The sequence below is a fragment of the Oncorhynchus tshawytscha genome, unplaced genomic scaffold (genome assembly GCF_018296145.1).
Source record: "Oncorhynchus tshawytscha isolate Ot180627B unplaced genomic scaffold, Otsh_v2.0 Un_contig_135_pilon_pilon, whole genome shotgun sequence".
Lineage (NCBI taxonomy): Eukaryota > Metazoa > Chordata > Actinopteri > Salmoniformes > Salmonidae > Oncorhynchus > Oncorhynchus tshawytscha.
In genome coordinates, this window is record NW_024609739.1 from 33,335 (window position 1) to 56,418 (window position 23,084).

Consider the following 23,084-nt stretch of genomic DNA (forward strand, 5'->3'; position numbering starts at 1 on the left):
GAGCGCGTGCAACGGATGGGTGTTGCCATCGTGACCAGTGAACTGAGATAAGGCGGAGCTTTACCTAGCATGGACTTGTAGATGACCTGGAGCCAGTGGGTCTGGCGACGAATATGTAGCGAGGGCCAGCCGACTAGAGCATACAAGTCGCAGTGGTGGGTGGTATAAGGTGCTTTAGTGACAAAGCGGATGGCACTGTGATAAACTGCATCCAGTTTGCTGAGTAGAGTGTTGGAAGCAATTTTGTAGATGACATCGCCGAAGTCGAGGATCGGTAGGATAGTCAGTTTTACGAGGGTAAGTTTGGCGGCGTGAGTGAAGGAGGCTTTGTTGCGGAATAGAAAGCCGACTCTTGATTTGATTTTCGATTGGAGATGTTTGATATGAGTCTGGAAGGAGAGTTTACAGTCTAGCCAGACACCTAGGTACTTATAGATGTCCACATATTCAAGGTCGGAACCATCCAGGGTGGTGATGCTGGTCAGGCGTGCGGGTGCAGGCAGAGAACGGTTGAAAAGCATGCATTTGGTTTTACTAGCGTTTAAGAGCAGTTGGAGGCCACGGAAGGAGTGTTGTATGGCATTGAAGCTCGTTTGGAGGTTAGATAGCACAGTGTCCAAGGACGGGCCGGAAGTATATAGAATGGTGTCGTCTGCGTAGAGGTGGATCAGGGAATCGCCCGCAGCAAGAGCAACATCATTGATATATACAGAGAAAAGAGTCGGCCCGAGGATTGAACCCTGTGGCACCCCCATGGAGACTGCCAGAGGACCGGACAGCATGCCCTCCGATTTGACACACTGAACTCTGTCTGCAAAGTAATTGGTGAACCAGGCAAGGCAGTCATCCGAAAAACCGAGGCTACTGAGTCTGCCGATAAGAATATGGTGATTGACAGAGTCGAAAGCCTTGGCAAGGTCGATGAAGACGGCTGCACAGTACTGTCTTTTATCGATGGCGGTTATGATATCGTTTAGTACCTTGAGCGTGGCTGAGGTGCACCCGTGACCGGCTCGGAAACCAGATTGCACAGCGGAGAAGGTACGGTGGGATTCGAGATGGTCAGTGACCTGTTTGTTGACTTGGCTTTCGAAGACGTTAGATAGGCAGGGCAGGATGGATATAGGTCTGTAACAGTTTGGGTCCAGGGTGTCTCCCCCTTTGAAGAGGGGGATGACTGCGGCAGCTTTCCAATCCTTGGGGATCTCAGACGATATGAAAGAGAGGTTGAACAGGCTGGTAATAGGGGTTGCGACAATGGCGGCGGATAGTTTCAGAAATAGAGGGTCCAGATTGTCAAGCCCAGCTGATTTGTACGGGTCCAGGTTTTGCAGCTCTTTCAGAACATCTGCTATCTGGATTTGGGTAAAGGAGAACCTGGAGAGGCTGGATGACAACTTATGACAAGTCAGTGGCAGAGGAAGGAACCTCACATCACAGACATCCTATGAAGGTGAATGTATTACTTAGAATTTTGTACATTGTACGTATCACGTTACTGTTTTGCCTTGGTTGATATTGCCTGCACTTTGCTAGCTCCATTTCCTGACTCAAAGTGCCATGTAAGTTGGTGGATAAAGCATTGATCTTGTGGAAGATGGCGTGTTAATTCGTTGATGGGGACTTATCATGGCTTTACACCCCACAGTATCCTGAGCCTCGATGATGGAATCTGCATTACTGAAACATTGGAAGAGTTCGAGACCCAAGGACTTGGGACTATATGTTTTTATCTGCAAAATGTATCGTTTTGAGATCATTTGTATTTTCAAGTCCCAGGTCTCAGAACTGTCTTGTGATGTCTTCCTCTTTCACGACTCAATAAGTATACAGTCACATACAATTATTTTTGACTGACAACCCAGCATTGTGTGATTGGATTGCATATAGAACTTTATAGCACCAAATGGACAGCTGTTTGAGCAGATAGAACCTTCAGATTTTTGTATTATATTGTAAATTTACTTGTAAAAGACCACTTAAAGAGCAACTCTATGTGAATAAAAAAAAATGTGGACCAAAATGTCAGATAGAACCTCACAAGTTTTCCTGCTTATTAGTTTCAATGCTCATGGCTGACTGTAGTTTTCAACACTTGTCACTTTGGCCCAATTCCATGTATCCCTTTCCTCCCCCTTCTCTCCAAACTGCACTCATTTACTCCCCCCTCAAGGGTTGATTGGCACCGATGGATTGTACTCTATGCATGGACTGAAACTAGGGAGTCTTGAACGTTTTTGAGAGACATCTTTTTAACTCTTCTATGAAGAGCAATGGTTGAAGGGAGAAGTTGAGTTTTGAGTTGCGTGGGATTAGAGGTTCCATGCTTCTTAACTCTGATTATTAGATTACATCTAGGGCTATTACAGCCGTGTAGCATTCGGAGTCAAATACTACCGTTGCTGTGTCTGTAGACAAGACTTGATGGGCTCAGTGAACATTTTTCCTCAGCTACAATGCCTTCAGACAGAGAATAATGCATACAATGACTTTTTATTCATCTATGTCGAAAATCTTCTTTATCGTTAGTCAGAGTCAGGTGCTCAATTTCCCTCTGAAAGCAGGTGTATTTCCCCCCCTTTGGGATTAGATTGTAGACTACAAACAATACTGTTGGTCTTTTGTTGGTTTATCAATGTGTATATGATATCATAACTTTTTTTTCTCTAATGAGGGTGATTCGAATTTGATGAGTTTTGCAGATTACGTTATCTCAGAGAATGTTCTAATGGCTCAGTTTGATGGAGGAAGGTGATGTTAATGCAGAGTGTGTGTGCGTGTGGGCGTGTGCGTATGTGTATGTGGGCGTGTGTGCATGTGCATGTGAGCGTGTGTGCATTTATGCATGGGTGTTGCTTCGGATAATCACTTGTTAAATTACCACATTTTTATTTCAAGCAATTACATATAATTAAATCTAATTTACATTGGCCCAATTAAAACTCTTCTTCTCAAAATAAACAGGACAGATGGATTATAGACCATAGGATCCAAAAGCCTTGCATACAATGCAATTGTCAGACTCAAGTACTCAATCTGACTCTGAAAGCAGGTGTATCTTTCCCCGCTTTGGGTTTACTTACTTGGTTGGTTCTGGCTTTATTATCCAGTTCATCGTGATGCCGTTTTGCATGGTCAAACCCTTCATCCACAATAGGGGGCAGGCCCTATAGCTTGCCGTTACCACCTGGATAGTTATGCCTATGTGTCAGTTAGATCAGGTTATTTATCAATGTTACAAAACGAGACATCTGATTTACTGTCACTGCTGATTTAAACTGGCCATTTTTCAGAATATTTCAAATTGCCTGTGGGGAGAAGAAAAAATGCATGAAAATATTGTGCTTGTGTGTTGGGGCTGGGGGTAGAGAGGGGGGGTAGATTGAAATGTATGCATTGAGAAATACAGCTGTATCATATCTGGCCGTGATTGGGAGTGTCACGACTTCCACCGAAGTCATTTCCTCTCCTTGTTCAGGCGGTGTTAGGCGGTCGGCGTCACCGGTCTTCTAGCCATCGTCGATCCACTTTTCAATTTCCATTTGTTTTGTCTTATTTTCTTACACACCTGGTTTCCATTTCCATCATTAATTGTTGTGTATTTAACCCTCTGTTCCCCCCATGTCCTTGTGTGGAATTGTTTGTTTGTAAGTGTTTGTACGCTATGTGACTGGTGAGTGTCGAGTTTTGTACCCTGTAGGTTCTTTTTGTATTGCCGTGGGTTTTGTAATTAAACTGCTCCGGCTATTACCTATCTCTGCCTATCTCTACCTATCTCTACCTATCTCTGCCTATCTCTACCTATCTCTGCCTATCTCTACCTATCTCTGCCTATCTCTACCTATCTCTGCTTTCCTGCGTCTGACTTCACTGCCACCAGTTCCGCAAGCCTTACAGAATTCTACACCACCCACATGGAGTTAGCAGGAGCAGGTGCCCTTGGTATAGGGGTCGAGGAGCGCGTCCTGGAGCAAGGGGTGATGATCCACCATCTCGGCACCGCCATGGACCACATTGTCCAAATTATGGACCGCTGAAGAGACAGGGAGTTTCTCCAGCGCCTCCCCCAGCACAACAGGGACCTCCACTACTCACTCCCCCTGCACCCGGTTCCAGTGGGATTCGTCTCACCCTCCCCGGGAAGTACAATGGGACGGCTGCCCGCTGCCAGGGTTTTCTGCTGCAGTTGATTTATTCCTGGCAACCATCCACCCGGCTCCTTCGGGCCGTGAGAGGGTGTCCGCCCTCGTCTCATGCCTCTTTGGAAAGCCCTGGATTGGGCCAAACGCTGTGTGGGTGGAAGGAGATGTGGGGTTGGACCTCTTTGAGGAATTCACCCGTCGTTTCCTGGCATTCTTCGACCACCCACCCGAGGGCAGAGCGGTGGGTCTTTTCCACCTGTGGTAGGGGACGAGAAGCGCACAGGAGTTCGATTTGGACTTTCGGACCCTGGCCTCCGGAGCGGGATGGAACGACAAGGCCCTGATCGACCACTATCGCTGCAGTTTGCTCGAGGACGTCCGTCGAGAGTTGGCCTGCAGGGACACCACCATTACCTTCGACCAGCTGGTGGACCTGTCCATTCAGCTGGATAACCTGCTGGCTACCCGCGGACGTCCAGATCGGGGTCTGTTGGTTCCATTCCCCAGCACCACCACTCCGATGCCCATGGAGTTGGGAGGTGCTACGCTCAGGGAGACCGGAGGAGGTTCCGTCTCGTGCACCATCTGTGGCCGCAGAGGTCACACTACCGGTCGGTGCAGGGTTGCTTCCTCTGGGGATCAAGGCAGCAGGCAGGGCACTCTGGCGTCACCCCAGGTGAGAAAGCACCATTCTCACCCAGAGCCCTCTGTTGCACACATGTTTTTGTTCATAACTTTTCCTGAGTTTTCCCCGCATTCCCAGCATAAGTCACTCGTCGATTCAGGCGCGGCTGGGAATTTTATTGACAGATCATTTGCCCATAGTATAGGGATCCCCATCGTTCCTGTGGCTACGCCCTTCCCAGTTTACGCCTTAGATAGTCGACCATTAGGGTCAGGGTTGATTAGGGAGGCCACCGCTCCTCTGGGCATGGTGATGCAGGGGGGTCACACGGAGAGAATCAGTCTCTTTCTCATTAACTCTCCTGCGTTTCCCGTGGTGCTAGGCCTACCCTGGTTAGCTTGCCATGACCCCACTGTTTCATGGCTACGGAGGGCTCTCACAGGGTGGCCGTGAGAGTGCTCGGGGAGGTGTTTAGGGGTTTCCGTAGGTGCTATAATGGTGGAAAGTCCAGACCCAGTCTCCACTGTGCGCATTCCCCCCGAATATGCCGATTTGGCTCTCGCCTTCTCCAAAAAGAAGGTGACTCAATTACCACCCCATCGACGGGGGGATTGTGCGATAAATCGCCTGGTAGACGCTGCACTTCCCAGGAGTCACATGTATCCTCTGTCACAGACGGTGGCTATGGAAACATATGTCTCCAAATCCCTGCGTCAGGGGCATGGGCAGGGTGCAGTGGTGTATATTGATGACATTCTGATATACTCTGCTACACGTGCCAAACACGTGTCCCTGGTGCGCAAGGTGCTTGGTCGACTGTTGGTGTCTGACCTGTACGCCAAGGCTGAGAAATGTCTGTTCTTTCAACAGTCCGTCTCCTTCCTAGGGTACTGCATTTCCACCTCAGGGGTGGAGATGGAGAGTGACCGCATCTCAGCCGTGCATAATTGGCCGACTTCCACCACGGTAAAGGAGGTGCAGCGGTTTCTAGGATTTGCCCAATACTACAGAGGTTTATCCAGGGTTTTGTTCAGGTAGCGACTCCCATTACCTCACTGCTGAAGGGGGGACCGGCACGTTTGCAGTGGTCGGCTGAAGCGGACAGGGCCTTTGGTCACCTGAGGGCTCTGTTTACCTCGGCTCCCGTGCTGGCCCATTCGGATCCCTCTTTGGCATTCATAGTGGTGATAGTGGTGGACGCGTCTGAGGCTGGGATAGGAGCCGTGCTCTCTCAGCGCTCGAGTACACCACCGATGCTCCGCCCCTGTGCCTTCTTCTCGAGGAAGCTCAGCCCGGTGGAGCGAAACTATGACGTGGGGGACTGGGAGCTGTTGGCTGTAGTCAAGGCTTTGAAGGCGTGAAGACATTGGCTTGAGGAGGCTAAACACCCTTTTCTCATCTGGACTGACCACCGCAATCTGGAGTACATCCGGGCAGCGAGGAGACTGAACCCTCGCCAGGCAGGTTCCCAGAACTGTAAGACAGACGCACTGTCCTGGCTGTATGACACAGAGGAGCGGCCCATGGTTCACACCCCCATACTCCCCACCTCCTGCCTGGTGGCGCCGGTAGATAGGGAGCTGGACGCGGACATTGAGCAGGCGTTGAGTGTAGAGCCCGCTCCCCTCCAGTGTCCTGGGTGTCTGTACGTTCCGTCTGCTGTCCGTGACTGGCTGATCTATTGGGCCCACACGTCACCCTCCTCTGGTCATCCAGGCATCGGTCGGACGGTGCGCTGTCTGAGTGGGAAGTACTGGTGGCCCACTTTGGCTAAGGACGTGAGGGTTTATGTTTCCTCATGCTCGGCGTGCGCCCAGTGTAAGGCTCCTAGGCACCTGCCCAGAGGTAAGCTGCACCCCTTACCCGTTCCACAGCGGCCATGGTCACACCTGTCGATCGGTTTCCTGACCGATCTTCCCCCATCACAGGGAAACACCACGATCCTGGTTGTTGTGGATCGTTTCTCTAAGTCTTGCCGTCTCCTCCCGCTGCCCGGTCTCCCTACGGCCCTACAGACTGCGGAGGCCTTGTTTACACACGTCTTTCGGCACTACGGGGTGCCTGAGGACATGTCTGATCGGGGTCCCCAGTTCACTTCGAGGGTCTGGAGGGCGTTCATGGTACGTATAGGGGTCTTGATCAGCCTTACCTCAGGTTTTCACCCCGAGAGTAATGGGCAGGTGGAGAGAGTAAACCAGGATGTGGGTACGTTTCTGAGGTCTTATTGCCAGTACCGGCCGGGGGAGTGGGCAGTGTTCGTGCCCTGGCCCAGAACTCGCTCTGCCACTCCTCCACTAATCCACCCCCCCTTCCAGTGCATACTGGGGTATCAACCGGTTCTGGCTCCTTGGCATCAGAGTCAGACCGAGGCTCCTGCGGTGGTAGACTGGTTCTGGCGCGAGGAGGAAACATGGGACGCCACCCATGTTCACCTTCAGCACGCCGTGCTGCGCCAGAAAGCCGGCGCAGACCGTCACGGCAGTGAGGCCCTGGTGCGAACACAGGGGGACTGGGTCTGGCTCTCGACCCGAAACCTGCACCTCCGCATGCCCTGCCGGAAGCTGGGTCCGCGGTTTGTGGGGCCATTGAAAGTCCTGAGGAGACTGAACGAGGTGAGTTACAGGTTACAAATTCCCCCAGATTACCGTATTAACCGCTCGTTCCATGTGTCTCTCCTCAGGCCGGTGGTGGCGGGCCCGCTCCAGGAGACTGAGGTGCGGGAGGTTCCTCCACCCCCTCTGGACATCGAGGGGGCCCCGGCATACTCCGTTCGATCCATACTGGATTCGAGATATCGGGCGAGGGGCCTTCAGTACCTCGTGGACTGGGAGGGATACGGTCCGGAGGAGAGATGCTGGGTCCCAGTGGAGGACTTGTTGGACCCTTCAATGCTGCGGGAATTCCACCATCTCCGTCCGGATCACCCTGCACCTCGCCCTCCGGGTCATCCTCGAGGCCGGTGTCGGCGCGCTGGGGGGGGTACTGTCGTTTCCTCCTCTTTGTTGGGGCGGTGTTTGGTGGTCGGCGTCACCGGTCTTCTAGCCATCGTCAATCTACTTTTCATTTTCCATTTGTTTTGTCTTGTATTCTTACACACCTGGTTTCCATTTACATCATTAATTGTTGTATATTTAACCCTCTGTTGCCCCCATGTCCTTGTGTGGAATTGTTTGTTTGTAAGTGTTTGTACGCTATGTGACTGGTGAGTGTCGAGTTTTGTACCCTGTAGGTTCTTTTTGTATTGCCGTGGGTTTTGTAATTAAACTGCTCCGGCTATTACCTATCTCTGCCTATCTCTACCTATCTCTGCCTATCTCTGCCTATCTCTACCTATCTCTGCCTATCTCTACCTATCTCTGCCTATCTCTACCTATCTCTGCCTATCTCTACCTATCTCTGCCTATCTCTACCTATCTCTGCCTATCTCTACCTATCTCTACCTATCTCTGCCTATCTCTGCCTATCTCTGCCTATCTCTACCTATCTCTGCCTATCTCTACCTATCTCTGCCTATCTCTACCTATCTCTGCCTATCTCTGCCTATCTCTACCTATCTCTGCCTATCTCTGCCTATCTCTACCTATCTCTGCCTATCTCTACCTATCTCTGTTCTCCTGCATCTGACTTCACTGCCACCAGTTCCGCAAGCCTTACAGGTCCCATAGGGCGGCGCACAATTGGCCCAGCGTCGTCCGTGTTTGGCCGTCATTGTAAATGAGAATTTGTTCTTAACTGAATTGCCTAGTTAAATAAATGTTAAATAAAAATAAAATAAATAAATACAGCTGCAGGGTTCGAGCCTTTCAACTCACTTGCATACAATGTATTCATAAAGGGCTGGGGAAGGGATACAATTAGGATAGGAATGTAGCTACATTAGACATGGAACTAGTATGGCAAGTATGGATCAAAGTAAATGAGTGGCGTTGCTGTTTGTGAGAGGTGTTAGTACCTTCTACAGTAGCCTGTAGATACTGATGGCCTATGTGGCAAAGGATATTATAGCCCTTGTTGTTAAGTTCAATTCTAACCCACATTTGGCCCAGGTCTGACATCGGCATGCTAAAATGGGCCAAACTGCTCTGTGCTAGCCAGAACCCAAAGGGTTTCAAGTGGGCCAGAGGGTTCTGTCGGACATTAAACAATCTGAACAATAAAAAGCACCCAAATGAGTCCAAAATGGCGGAAAGAGGAGAGTGAGCAGAGAGAGCGCTGCCCATGCCAGAAGTAGCCTTCAACGGCCCAAGTTGGATGTGATGCAACTAGTGTGCAATGCAGGTTTGGACAGAGAACACTAAAACAGCCCATTTCATCCAATGTTCCCGTTTATTTTCTTTTGTAACAAAGACACAATGCCAAAACGATGTCAAGCTGGCATGAGGCTCAACAGCGGGATCAGATTTTCGACTCGTTCCCCTTGAGCCAAATCATGTAAACTGAACCCGATGTGGTATGCCACCATCCAAGTCAGTCCCACAATCCAATGCACATTTGGCTATTATGACATGAGGGATCTGTGTACAAAACTATGTTGTAGTCGTTCATTAGTCTGCTGGGTTATCAATGTGCAATCTCAGAGAATGTTCTAATGGCTCAGTTTGATGGAGGAAGGTGATGTTAATGCATAGAGTGTGTGTGTGTGTGTGTGTGTGTGTGTGTGTGTGTGTGTGTGTGTGTGTGTGTGTGTGTGTGTGTGTGTGTGTGTGTGTGTGTGTGTGTGTGTGTGTGTGTGTGTGTGTGTGTGTGTGTGTGTGTGTGTGTGTGTGTGTGTGTGTGTGTGTGTGTGTGTGTGTGTGTGTGTGTGTGTGTGTGTGTGCGTGCGTGCGTGTGTGCGTGCGAGTTGTTTTGGATAATCCCATCTGTTAAATTACCACGTTTTATTTCAAGCAATTACAGCTAATTACATCTCATTTACATTGTCCAAATTCAAACTCTTCTTCTCAGTATAAACAGGACAGATGGAGTATAGTGCATGTAATCCAAACGCCTTGGAATGATTCAGGGGAAAGAGAAACTGATACAGGAGAAAACAAACCCTTGACAATAGTGTAGATAGAAGACAGGAAAAACTCCAGCAGTTCCCTTCAGACCTTCTCTTCAGTGGAGTGTGTGTGCTGGGGAAAATATACTCTAGATCGCTCTCACATGATTAACATTTTCAGTGCGATTATAGAATATTTGTTAGTGTGTGGTAGCGCTTGCCCTTGATACAGTTGGCTACTGAAGGGTGAGAGGGCAGATTTAGGAATAAGCATGTAGAGTGGGAAAGGGGATCATGCAGACTGGAAGGAGTCCTCCTTCACCAAGTCAGAGGAGACCCAATGATGATCTCTGCTTTCTCTTTCCAGCTCTCTATTGCCTTTCTTAATTCTGCAGCTCATCTGACCCTAACCCTAACCCTAACCCTAACCCTAACCCTAACCCTAACCCTAACCCTAACCCTAAGAAGCGTCACACTTTTCTCCTGTAAACTGTAATCCAAGGCCAGAGTTACTGATCTGGTGCATTTAAAGCCCATTGCAGACAGTCCTAGAACAGGAGCTGACTTGGTTTAGAGCACTGTAGAGTATGTGTCTGTTGTGAATAGGTCACAGGTCACATTGCATCAGCAACATGCAAATAGAAGCTTGTAATGCTCTCTTTGGTCTATTTAAATGGTACCTCTAAGCAGCTTCAGAAGAGCAGCTTTAGAGACAGGGGCCACTCGTGGAAAACAAGTTAAGTTATGTAGTAAAAATGCGTAGCTTTATTCTGTTTATAACTGATAGTTATTAGCCTCTAGTGGTGTCCTTAAAGATGTTAATACCAGACCTGGGTCAAATATAGCCAGGTATGGAAAATACTTTCAAATACTTGAACTGCACTTCATTTAGTTTTCCCGTTACAATAGAACCAATAGAATAATCCCAAAAGTTCACATTTCAAGTTAAATCAAGCTCATCTCAAATTTTACTTATAAATAGTTTAGCGAATTCTGATCTATACTGCAATTCCACATAAGATCCAGAAAAGTTTTTTTTTTTAAATACAATCATTGCATATGCATTTTATTTATTACATCATAATACATGACAATTTTGCCATTGTTTCGGCTATTTCTCAAATTAAAGTCTGTGGTGTTGCTTTGAAAACAAACAGACATGTACCTCTGATCGCTCAGGTGACTTATGACCTTGTGATTGGCAGTTGCTGCATGTGGACAGGGATTAGTGTTATCATCAATTTATAGGTCACGCATGCTGAACACGGGTCATCTGGGCACCACAAGTCCCTATTAGCCCACTTAGCTAAACCCTAAACGTGAGCCAAGTGTTTAAGTCCTCCGTCACGTGTAACTAGGTCACCAAACTTTATAGCAGAAAGCCTTTCAATGGACAACATATTGTAAACAAGCGCTCTGCAAAATGTTTTGATCTTACATAGATATTGTATTTCTTACCATTAGAATGCATTAACTTGATGTCTTACCAAGGTAAATTATTTTAGTGCACTGGCAGGATTGAAACAAGTCTTGTATTTCCTGGGGAAGCAAAATCAACAAAACAAAGTAAATGCATTTTCTGGGTGAGTGAGAGAAACTCAAAACAAGTCATGTTTACTTCCTTCTCTCAATACAACAGAAAAATCTAGGTAAGATTGACATTTTTTGCGGTGTGGCTGCAATGTATCTTGTGTCATCATGAAGCCATCATTGAGCGAAGTTGGCCTTTGTAGAGAGGGGCAGTGGGCCCTGAGAAAGACACACAGAACATTACACAAAGGCAGATGGAACGTATGTATACAGATGTACATGTGTGTACAGTCCCATATGCCTGCCATTGAAACCATACAGTGCGTTCGGAAAGTAATCAGACCACTTGACTTTTTCCACATTTTGTTACGTTACGGCCTTATTCTAAAATGGATTAAATTGTTTTTTCCTCATGAATCTACACACAATACCCCATAATGACAAAGCAAAAACAGGTTTTTATCATTTTTTGCTAACTTATTCATAATTTTTTTTTTTAAACACACATTTACATAAGTATTCAGACCCTTTACTCAATAGTTTGTTGAAGCACCTTTGTCAGCGATTACAGTCTCGAGTCTTGGGTATGACGCTACAAGCTTGGCACACCTGTATTTGGGTAGTTTCTCCCATTCTTCTCTGCAGATCCTCTCAAGCGCTGTCAGGTTGGATGGGGAGCGCCACTGCACAGCTATTGTCAGATCTCTCCAGAGATGTTTGATCGGGTTCAAGTCCGGGCTTTGGCTGGGCCACTCAAGGACATTCAGAGACTTGTTCTGAAGCCACTCCTGCGATGTCTTGGCTGTGTGCTTAGGGTTTTGTCCTGTTGGAAGGTGAAACTTTGCATCTGTCTGAGATCCTCAGCGCTCTGGAGCAGATTTTCATCAAGGATCTCTCTGTACTTTGCTCCATTCACCCTTCCTCAATCCTGACTAGTCTCCCAGTCCCTGATGCTTAAAACATCCCCACAGCATGATGCAGCCACCACCATGTTTCAATGTAGGGATGGTGCCAGGTTTCCTCCAGAAATTATGCTTGGCAATCAGGCCAAAGTGTTCATTCTTGGTTTCATCAGACCAGAGAATCTTGTTTCTCATGGTCTGAGAGTCTTTAGGTGCCTTTTGACAAACTCCAAGAGGGTGGTCATGTGCCTTTTACTGAGAAGTGGCTTCCGTCTGGCCACTCTACCATAAAGGCTTGATTAGTGGAATGCTACAGAGATGCTTGTTCTCCCATCGCCACAGAGGAACTCTGGAGTTCTGTCAGAGTGACCATCGGATTCTTGGTCACCTCCCTGACTAAGGCCCTTCTCCCCCGATTGCTCAGTTTGGCCAGCTCTTGGAAGAGTCTTGGTGGTTCCAAACTTCTCCCATTTAAGAAGGATGAAGGCCACTGTGTTCTTGGGGACCTTCAATGATGCAGACATTTTTTGGTACCCTTCCCCAGATCTGTGCCGTGACACAATCCTGTCTCGGAGCTCTATGGACAATTCTTTCGACCTCATGGATTGTTTTTTTCTATGACATGCATTGTCAACTGTGGGACCTTAATATAGACAGGTATGTGCCTTTCCAAATCATGTCCAATCGATTGAATTTACCACAGGTGGACTCCAATCAAATTGTAGAAACATCTCAAAGGATTATCAATGGAAACAGGATGCACCTGAGCTCAATTTCGAGTCTCATAGCAAAAGGTCGGAATACTTATGTAAATAAGGTATTTTCTATTTTTTTTTAAATTATACATCTGCTAAAAATTCCACACCAAAAAAAGCTTTGTCATTATGGGGTATTGTGTTGTGATTGATGAGAAAAAAAATATTGAATGAATTTTAGAATAAGGCTGTAACGTAACAAAATGTGAAACAACGGAAGGGGTACAAATACTTCGCAAATGCACCGTACTTGTTTAAAATTCTTGTTTATTTGTAAAGAAGCACTTTCCAACATACCACTTCACCCCTATGTGCATGGAGTACCAATATACATATTCTAAAGTTATTCATTCCATTTGCCGGTTTTGGGTTCCATTTTATATCTTCTTGGACCTAAACAAGCCTGATATTGTCTGACAACTAGAAGACTCCTAGACAAACCCATTTAGCCTCTTGCTGTGCAAAGACTCTACATCCAAATGGGTGATCATGTGTGTTATACACTCTGACAATGACCTAACATATAAACCATTCTGTGAGGCTAGGACTTTGTGGTAAATGGGACTCCTTGGTTGGTTTCGTGATACGTTTTAGGGTGTCACAGCTTGGTTTGGAAGAGTGGTGGTATTATGCATAGATCTCTCTAGAGTTGTGAAGTTTCTAAAGAGATGCATTGGCGAGACCAGAAAATAATGGTTGTGAGAGAGCAAGAAGGCAGTGCTGCACAAAGATCTGTATGCTTCAAATCAGCTCCTCTATTTCACATTATGGAACTTCAAAACTCTCTCTCTGCACATTTTGTATTTCCACGTTGTTTCCCAGAGTTGTTGTTTTTTTGGGTAGCCAAGCTTTCGCCTCTCGTTTCCCCCGAGTTTGTATGTTTGCTTTTTGGGGGGAGGAGGAGGAGGAGGAGGAGGGGCATCAGCAGCAAGCAAACTAACTCTGTGCAAGACTACTCAAAGGCCTACCTTGTTGTCTCCTGAACTCTGTCACTGCCAAACTCTCAAAAACGTGCATTTACAATTTCATACCCGTTCTACGTGGCTACGTTTACAAACATCCCCAATTTACTGTACATGCCTTTCCTTGCATCTAAATGTGTATCTACTTTTAGGAATGTCTTTAGGTAAGTCTCAGGCTCCCTCAGGTTAGGAATCTGTGGTGAGTTGCCTTTAGGTAAGTCTCAGGCTCCCTCAGGTTAGGAATCTGTGGTGAGTTGCCTTTAGGTAAGTCTCAGGCTCCCTCAGGTTAGGAATCTGTGGTGAGTTGCCTTTAGGTAAGTCTCAGGCTCCCTCAGGTTAGGAATCTGTGGTGAGTTGCCTTTAGGTAAGTCTCAGGCTCCCTCAGGTTATGAATCTGTGGTGAGTTGCCTTTAGGTAAGTCTCAGGCTCCCTCAGGTTATGAATCTGTGGTGAGTTGCCTTTAGGTAAGTCTCAGGCTCCCTCAGGTTAGGAATCTGTGGTGAGTTGCCTTTAGGTAAGTCTCAGGCTCCCTCAGGTTAGGAATCTGTGGAGAGTTGCCTTTAGGTAAGTCTCAGGCTACCTCAGGTTAGGAATCTGTGGTGAGTTGCCTTTAGGTAAGTCTCAGGCTACCTCAGGTTAGGCATCTGTGGTGAGTTGCCTTTAGGTAAGTCTCAGGCTCCCTCAGGTTAGGAATCTGCCTGACATGGAGTGAAAGTCGATGGACAGCTTCTCTCAACATTGGTTGAGATAAGTGGAGTGAAATATGCATTTTTGCAGCTACCATGTGTCTCTTGCTTCCATAAGGACCATTCCCTCTTTTAGAAGATAGAATCAGGCCATGGGTGTAAGAGAGTCAAATATTACCTTTTTCACATTGTGGGGTTTCAGCGCCCCTGTGTGGTTAATAATAGAACTGCATGGCATTACTCTGGTGGTTTGCTGAACAGCAAGGACAATGAAGGCAGGTACCCCTTGAAGTGTCTATCACATTCTTAACATTAGTTGAGAGTAGATATTTCTTTATTGTCTGATTTTCTTATATTTGCTTTACATGCAAGAAAGTGCACTGTGGTCAGGTGGCATAGGCCAGACATAACATCAAACAAGCAAGAATGACAGTTCTTACCCCTCTCTTCCACATTACATAACATAGGAACATGTAGCTGTGTTGGAAGTTTTGCATTATGTTCATCTGTTTAGGAGGTGAGATGTATGGCTTAAAGCACAGTAGAAAGATGCAGTTGATATCATAACTGGTATTAAAACAATGAGTGTGTCGTGCTTTGCTGTGAGGCTCTATCAGAACATACTATGGGGGCCCTCTTACAGCCAAAGACCGCTTCTGGAAAGTGTGCCGTTAGGATTTCAATATGACTTCTTGACATTGCATAATTCGTCCGTCTGTTTTGTAAAATGGCAAAATGGCAAAATACCTCTTTACATTTTGTCATAGACAATCTCAACTGGGTTAGGTTTGACATGATTCCAACATTTTCACACTGTAGCCATTCTAACTTTTCCATTTGCAATGGGTTCTTCCATTTTTCGGTTTGTATGTACTGTCTGACTGTGATCCCTATGAGTATATCCTGTCAATTGACCCAGGAAGTGATTGTCACAGAGCATCCTACCAAGACACCACTGCCATAGGTAAGCCTACTGTGCAGGTTATGCAGTTCCCAAGTTGAAATCCCACAATAGTCAATTATAGGGGAGATTCGGTATTTCACAAGTTGTCGAATGGTTCGTCACACTGAAAATGTATTTTTAAAGAAAAGAAATCATGGATTAGGGTTTTCCCTAGTCCATAGACTACTTTCAGGGTGAGGAAGTTTCTTACATTAAATTGTAAAATACTGAACTTCCACTTTAATGAAAATTTTGTTTAATTTTTAGAGGACGTTCCAAATTGTATAGTGACGAAATGTTGGTTTGTGCCACACCTGTGATGTTTGAACTGATGCTCACTATCCTGTTAATTTTGACCAAGCATTTTACAGTTATGTTTACAAACCAACAGACCGTGGAGAATGTGGTAACAGTGAAAAATCTGTAATAAAATATCTGTAAAACAGGGTGAGAATAGTGTTGTTTCCTTGGTTGGAAGGTGGAGTTTCCCTACTAAAAACACTTTCTGTTGTGCCTTTACCCAGATTGCAATTGTATTCTTCTCTCATCTCAGTTTGTGGTCCAAAATTGTACCCAGACATTTGTATCCACATTTTCCAATTCCTGGCTGGGATTTTTTTTTGGGGGGGGGGGCAACCCTTGAGGGTCTTCCTCAAATCAATATTCATGTCCTCAATTTTTTTTTCAACATTCACCTGTAGATAGGAAGCAATCTACCAAGTCTTCCACTACTTGGCCATTACCAGTGTCATGATCATTTAGGAGGTTTATCATGACTGAGTAATCTGCATACACAATGATGTGTCTCCGTTCCTGGTTGCTTCTTCAGTAATCTGTATATACATGGTAGAGGTGAAACAGCATAGCCCTGAGGTGCCCCTTTTATGCCACACCTGTGAATGACTGATACTATAACTGTCTTCTAACGGTAGAAGTCAGGATGTCTAGAAGTCCTCGTGTCCCTGGTCCTTTTTCTGGGAACTCTTTAACTACTCGTGTTGTATCCAAATATTTAATTATTGTTTGGTCGCTGTTAAGATTTATTGCCTATTGAGCATGGTCATACATAACGTTGTCCTGTGACATAAATTGGGTACTGATGAGATGATTACTGGTATTGAACTCAAAATCAGTGCTTCACACTCTGCACGGCTGGACCAAAAGACGTAGAGCTTCCGGTCCATGAGCGACAGTTGGCTTTTGAAGCCTCCGGTTACTCGGTAAGTGAGGCTACTGCTCTCTGGTGGTCTCTGGCGGTCTCTGGCAGTCTCTGGCACTCTCTGGTAATCTCTGGCACTCTCTGGTAATCTCTGACACTCTCTGGTGGTCTCTGGCGCACTCTGGTGGTCTCTGGCGCTCTCTGGTGGTCTCTGGCGCTCTCTAGTGGCACAACTCCTGCATTAGCATTGACTTCCTCTGTTACTGTCTTTCCCACAGATAGAGATTGGCACACTGGCCCCACCAAGTTATAACTACCCTGGCCCTGGGGGCCCTGCATCACTGGAGGAGGAAGCGGAGGAGGAGGAGTTGCCCCTAAGACCCCAGCTCATCCCCCAAGGCTCAGGGGGGTCTGGGGTACTCATGGGCCCAGACGCACAGGGAGGTCTGTATACACACATACACAGCACATCCACTCTGTCACCTCACACTATGAGTCCATACACACAGGGAGACGAAGGTATGTGTCCAGTACTGACAGTGATACATAACACACAACCTTCCCTCTTAACGCCTACCCATGCAAATCGAGCCCTTTTTACAATCATCCTTCGTCATTTCCAAATGCATGAGTTCCATTTAACTGTCTGACATTAGTTAAATGTGTGGTACTCAACCATAAATCTCATTAACTTTTTGTAATGTCACCTAATCATCATTGTAAACATGACTCACTCGCCCTAAACTGAATCATGGTCCACTCTGCTCTAACCTGTCTCTTCTAACACCTAATCTTGTCTCTAACAAGAGGAGGAGCTGCGCCTGAGTCCTATTGACATTCTTCATATCTCCGGGGACTTTGGGGGTTCCACGGGTTCTGGGGGTTCCGGTGGCTCTGGGGTTTCCGGAGGTTCTGGGGGTTCCGGAGACCTTTTGGCTTCCGGTTCTGGGGACCTTTTGGCTTCTGGAGGCTCAGGGGGTTCCATGGAAATTGGTTCAGCAGGTTCTGGGGATCTTGGTTCTGGGGGTTCCGGGGACCTTGGATCCGGAGGCTCTGTGGGTTCCGGGGACCTTGGATCCGGAGACTCTGTGGGGTCCGGGGACCTTGGTTTTGGAGGCTCTGGGGGTTCTGGGGACCTTGGTTCTGGAGGCTCTGGGGGTTCCGGGGATCTTGGTTCCCTGGGCTCTGGAGGTTCCGGCACCCTCCTAGGCTCAGGGGGTTCCGGGGACATATTGGTTTCCAGTACTGGGGGTTCCGAAGGTTCTGGAGGTTCCGGGGACTCAGGAATAATAATTATATCTGGAGGTCAGTACCTATACTTATACAGACTACACTGTAGAAGTATACAGATAGTTGGTTGGGCCTATAGTGGCTTTGTGAACCTAGTACGGTTCCAAGCACTGATTGAAATGCTAAGACTATATGGGATTTCATTGCATTTATAAATTTGCCTTTTCATTTAACTGCTTTGTGCTGGTTAAATGTGGATTGATAATGCTTTCTTGTGTCGTCATTGTAAACCCTGTGTCATTGCTTTGTCACTTACAGTATCATTGTCATTGTAAACGTCACTCATTGTCCTACCATTGTCATTGCATTACTTACCATAAGTCCCTAATCATTGTCAACCTAATCCACTGTCAAACCATGTTTGAGAATGATTGATTGATTGTCTGATTGAATGGTTGTTGATTGACAGTCCATCCCATCCCATGAGAAGCACTAACCTGTCTCCTAACCCCTCCCCTTGGCTCTAACAAGAGGAGGAGCTGCCCCTCATTCCTGACACTACCCCCCAGGAGGCATCGGGTCTTTCTGGGGAGTCCGGGGCCTTTGGCACCTCAGGGGTCTCAGGGCCTGGGGGCTCCGACTCTGGTGGGTCAGAGGTCACATTAATCCCTGACCCTGAAGAAGGTCAGTACCACCAAACAAAGAAACAATAAGAAAACAGATCTCTATGGTATCAACCCATCATATCATATGTGTAAGGATAACAGGGGTAAAGGTCCCAGAAACTTTGAGCAGAAAGCATGCTCTGCTGCCATGTCCGTATTTGGACAGGAGAAGGTGACCAAATAATCTGGTCAAGAGATGCTTTTCAACGGATTTGTGTTTGACAAGTATGAATAATCTCAAATTCCAGCTAAGAACACTGTTCCAATGTACCTACAGTTGAAGTCGGAAGTTTACATACACCTTAGCCAAATACATTTAAACTCAGTTTTTCACAATTCCTGACATTTAATCCTAGTACAAATTCCCTGTTTTAGGTCAGTTAAGATCACCACTTTATTTTAAGAATGTGAAATGTCAGAATAATAGTAGAAATGTATTTATTTCAGCTTTTATTTATTTCATCACGTTCTCATTGGGTCAGAAGTTTACATACACTCAATTAGTATTTGGTAGCATTGCCTTTAAATTGTTTAACTTGGGTCAAACATTTTGGGTAGCCTTCCACAAGCTTCTCACAATAAGGTGGGTGGATTTTGGCCCATTCCTCCTAACAGACCTGGTGTATAACTGAGTCAGGTTTGTAGGCCTCCTTGCTCGCACATGCTTTTTCAGTTCAGCCCACACATTTTCTATAGGATTGAGGTCAGGGCTTTGTGATGGCCACTCCAATACCTTGACTTTGTTGTCCTTAAGCCATTTTGCCACAACTTTGAAAGTATGCTTAGGGTCATTGTCCATTTGGAAGACCCATTTGAGACCAAGCTTTAACTTCCTGACTGAAGTCTTGAGATGTTGCTTCAATATATACACATACTTTTCCTTCCGCATGATGCCATCTATTTTGTGAAGTGCACTAGTCCCTCCTTCAGCAAAGCACCCTCACAACATGATGCTGCCACCCCCTTCACTGTTGGGATGGTATTCTTCGGCTTTCAAGCCTCCCTCTTTTTCCTCCAAACATAACGATGGTCATTATGGCCAAACAGTTCTATTTTTGTTTCATCAGACCAGAGGACATTTCTCCAAAAAGTATGATCTTTGTCCCCATGTGCAGTTGCAAACTGTAGTCTGGCTTTTTTATGGCGGTTTTGGAGCAGTGGCTTCTTCCTTGCTGAGCGGCCTTTCAGGTTATGTCGATATAGGATTCGTTTTACTGTGGATATAGATACTTTTGTACCTGTTTCCTCCAGCATCTTCACAATGTCCTTTGGTGTTGTTATGGGATTGATTTGCACTTTTCGCACCAAGGTACGTTCATCTCTAGGAGACAGAAAGCATCTTCTTCCTGAGTGGTATGACGGCTGCGTGGTCCCATGGTGTTTATACTTGCGTACTTTTGTTTGTAGAGATGAATGTGGTACCTTCAGGTGTTTGGAAATTGCTGTTTAAAGGCACAGTCAACTTAGTGTATGTAAACTTCTGACCCACTGGAATTGAGATGCAGTGAAATAATCTGTCTGTAAACAATTGTTGGAAAAATGAATTGTGTCAGGCACAAAGTAGATGTCCTAACCCACTTGCCAAAACTATAGTTTGTTAACAAGACATTTGTGGAGTGGTTGAAAAACAAGTTTTAATGACTCCAACCTGAGTGTTTATAAACTTCTGTCTTCAACAGTATTTATATTAAACATATATCAACATAACATCATTTGATTAACTCTCAAAATCCATTCCCAAGATTCCATTTAACTATTACCTAATTTAATCAGTTAAATGTGTCATAAACAACGACAACGACATAACTCCCTTGCTATTTGTGACTTCTCACTGTGGCAAACAGCACTTGTTGTCGTGTCACTGTCCATGCTGTTTCCAACCTGTCTCTTTTAATACCTCATCTCTATCTCTAACAAGAGGAGGAAGTGCTCCTGACTACTCCGAAAACCCCTCAGGAGTCTGGAGGTACAGTAGGCTCAGGGGGCTCTGGGTTGCCAGAGGTTGACTTGGACATTAAAGGTCAGTATCCAGCACAAACACTAACTATTCAATCAAAACCTGTAACCAGGCTTCTGGGGTTATAGGGTCTATTCTACTTCACTATACAGTACATGGGGTCTATCACATTCCCATATCCAAACCTATTTTCTCATATCTTTATATGAGTTGTCTCTTCCATTTCACCCCAGAAACCCTGGTTCTGATTGAATAGGGTTATTGAATCTTATGTGCCTCCTGTTACAACTGACCATAAACTGTGTTGAAGCCATATGTATCTGTAATGTTCGTTACACAATGTCTTGTCCTTACCTGTCACAAGCACTGTCATGTGTCTGTCTGTATCATGTGTTTACTATCAAGTTGCTCTACGATATGAGTCTGTAACATCTGTTATCGTCATCTTCACCTAACGTCTGTGTTATAACCTGTCCCGAACACCATTAACACAATATGTCTAACATTGGGAATGCACTACACCTCAACCATAGCACCTCAGCAACAACCCTCATAATGTGCACACCTTGGTCACATCAAAAGCTGCGTCCAATCCAGACTTGACAACATTTCTTGATGCAAGAGGTAAAACAAACAAATCATATCAACACTGAGTGCACGTCTCCACCATTCTACAAACCCATTGTTACTGCATCGAAGGCTGGTGGCCTAAACTTCCTCACACAACATCTCAGACCTAGCAACTGTTCTCTCAAGTGTATCGCCTACCTCCTTCTTACTTCCTTGTCCTGTCTGTCTGTCCCAGGTATGCCTACCTGCCTGCTGTGCACCTGTCTGGGTGGTTCTGTCTACTGTGATGATGTGAAGCTGACCAGCGTGCCGCCTCTCCCCAAAGAGACCACTCACTTCTACGCCCGCTACAACCACATCACCAAGATCAACAAGGGCGACTTTGCTCAGATGAGTAGGTGTCACGTGTTAAAGGCACAGCCTGTGAGATTTCCTGCTGTTCAATGGCTGTTTCAATTAATGAAACCACGTGGAACAGTCTAAGTACTTTACCTTCTCTCTCTTGCAGACAAGCTGAAGAGGATCGACTTGACCGCCAACGAGATTGCATCCATCGCCGATGATGCGTTCTCCGGCCTGCCCGTGCTGGAGGAGCTGGTGCTCCGTGAGAACGGCGTGTCACAGCTGCCTGCCCTTCCACCCGTGATGACCCTCATCGACGCCAGCCACAACAACATTGGCGCCACAGGCATCCACAAAGAGGCTTTCAAGGTATGTAGGTCTGACAAGGATTACAAACAATTGATTTTCTTTTTCCCAGCATTATCACATTTAATTCCCCTAATGGACTAATCACCAAGCCCTTGATGAGTTGAATCATGTGAGTGCTGGGATAAAACAAAAACAGGTATGTATTGAGAGACTGTCTGGCATAAATGACTCCTCTAAATGTAAACACTGTGTTTTGTTTAGGACATGACGGGTCTGCTGTACCTGTACCTAACAGACAACCACATCGACCACATCCCTGTGCCCCTACCGGACAGCCTGCGCTCTCTGCACCTACAGGTACCTGCACTTCTGCCTCTTTACTGTCCTCTTGTGGGTGATGTGGGAACTATAGGATTACCCCAGTGTACACTGGTGGTGACTAGAGGGATTTTTGCTCAACTGACCACTGTATCCCCTTTCTGCAAGCTGTTTCAAAACATTCTGGGCAATTCTCTGCCATTCAGTTATTAAGGCAAATTATTGTATATTTAAACTGTACTTTTCTCCAGCACTCCGGCAGACCTGTGCAGAATCTCAAGGCCCATAGATTAATTTTTATTTTACTAGCCAAGTCAGTTAAGAACAAATTCTTATTTTCAATGACGGCCTAGGAACAGTGGGTTAACTGCTTTGTTCAGGGGCAGAACGACAGATTTTTACATTGTCAGCTCAGGGATTTGATCTTGCAACCTTTTGGTTACAAGTCCAACACTAACCACTAGGTGGTGGTTAGAGCACCATAATGAATGTGTTGTTTCAGACTGTTTTCTTAGACTTCCAATGCCTTGTTTTCCAGCGCAACAACATTCAGATGATACACGAGGACACATTCTGCAACCTGAAAGACTTCAACTACATCAGGAACGCACTGGAGGACATTCGCCTGGACGGCAACCCCATCAACCTCAGCAGGACCCCACAGGCCTATGTGTGTCTGCCCCGTGTCCCCATCGGAGCCCACATCTAACCACACACTGATCAATACTCGTGAATACACAAGCATCCTTACACAGCTCAACATCTATGAGACATATGTACATACCATACACACACTTACCTACGGAGACAGATCCTAAAAGTTGTCCAATTGCAATCTGCACATACAGTAAACACCGGAACACAGTGTCTACCTATCTGGCCTAATTTAAGTCTGATCAGCTGTTGATCGCATACATAACACAGTGAGCGAGATGGTGTGTATCTCTCATTCCTACACACACAAATACACACCAGATAACTTTGTCAAAAGCCAAACTGTTCAGCAAC

The 23,084-nt window shown here is 46.1% G+C and overlaps 1 protein-coding gene across 1 annotated transcript in view; it reads left to right on the forward strand.

The window, feature by feature from the left end:
• Window positions 1-23,044, forward strand: part of LOC112237393 (leucine-rich repeat protein soc-2 homolog) — a 29,574-nt gene extending 6,530 nt beyond the window's left edge. The window contains exons 3-10 of the mRNA XM_024405984.2: window positions 16,964-17,129; window positions 17,493-17,990; window positions 18,447-18,599; window positions 20,499-20,600; window positions 21,343-21,501; window positions 21,616-21,818; window positions 22,020-22,115; window positions 22,615-23,044. Of these exons, the coding sequence (XP_024261752.2) occupies window positions 16,964-17,129; window positions 17,493-17,990; window positions 18,447-18,599; window positions 20,499-20,600; window positions 21,343-21,501; window positions 21,616-21,818; window positions 22,020-22,115; window positions 22,615-22,785 (1,548 nt within the window). The 3' untranslated portion in view covers window positions 22,786-23,044. The remainder of the gene's footprint in view (window positions 1-16,963; window positions 17,130-17,492; window positions 17,991-18,446; window positions 18,600-20,498; window positions 20,601-21,342; window positions 21,502-21,615; window positions 21,819-22,019; window positions 22,116-22,614) is intronic.
• The last annotated feature ends 40 nt before the right edge of the window (window positions 23,045-23,084 follow it).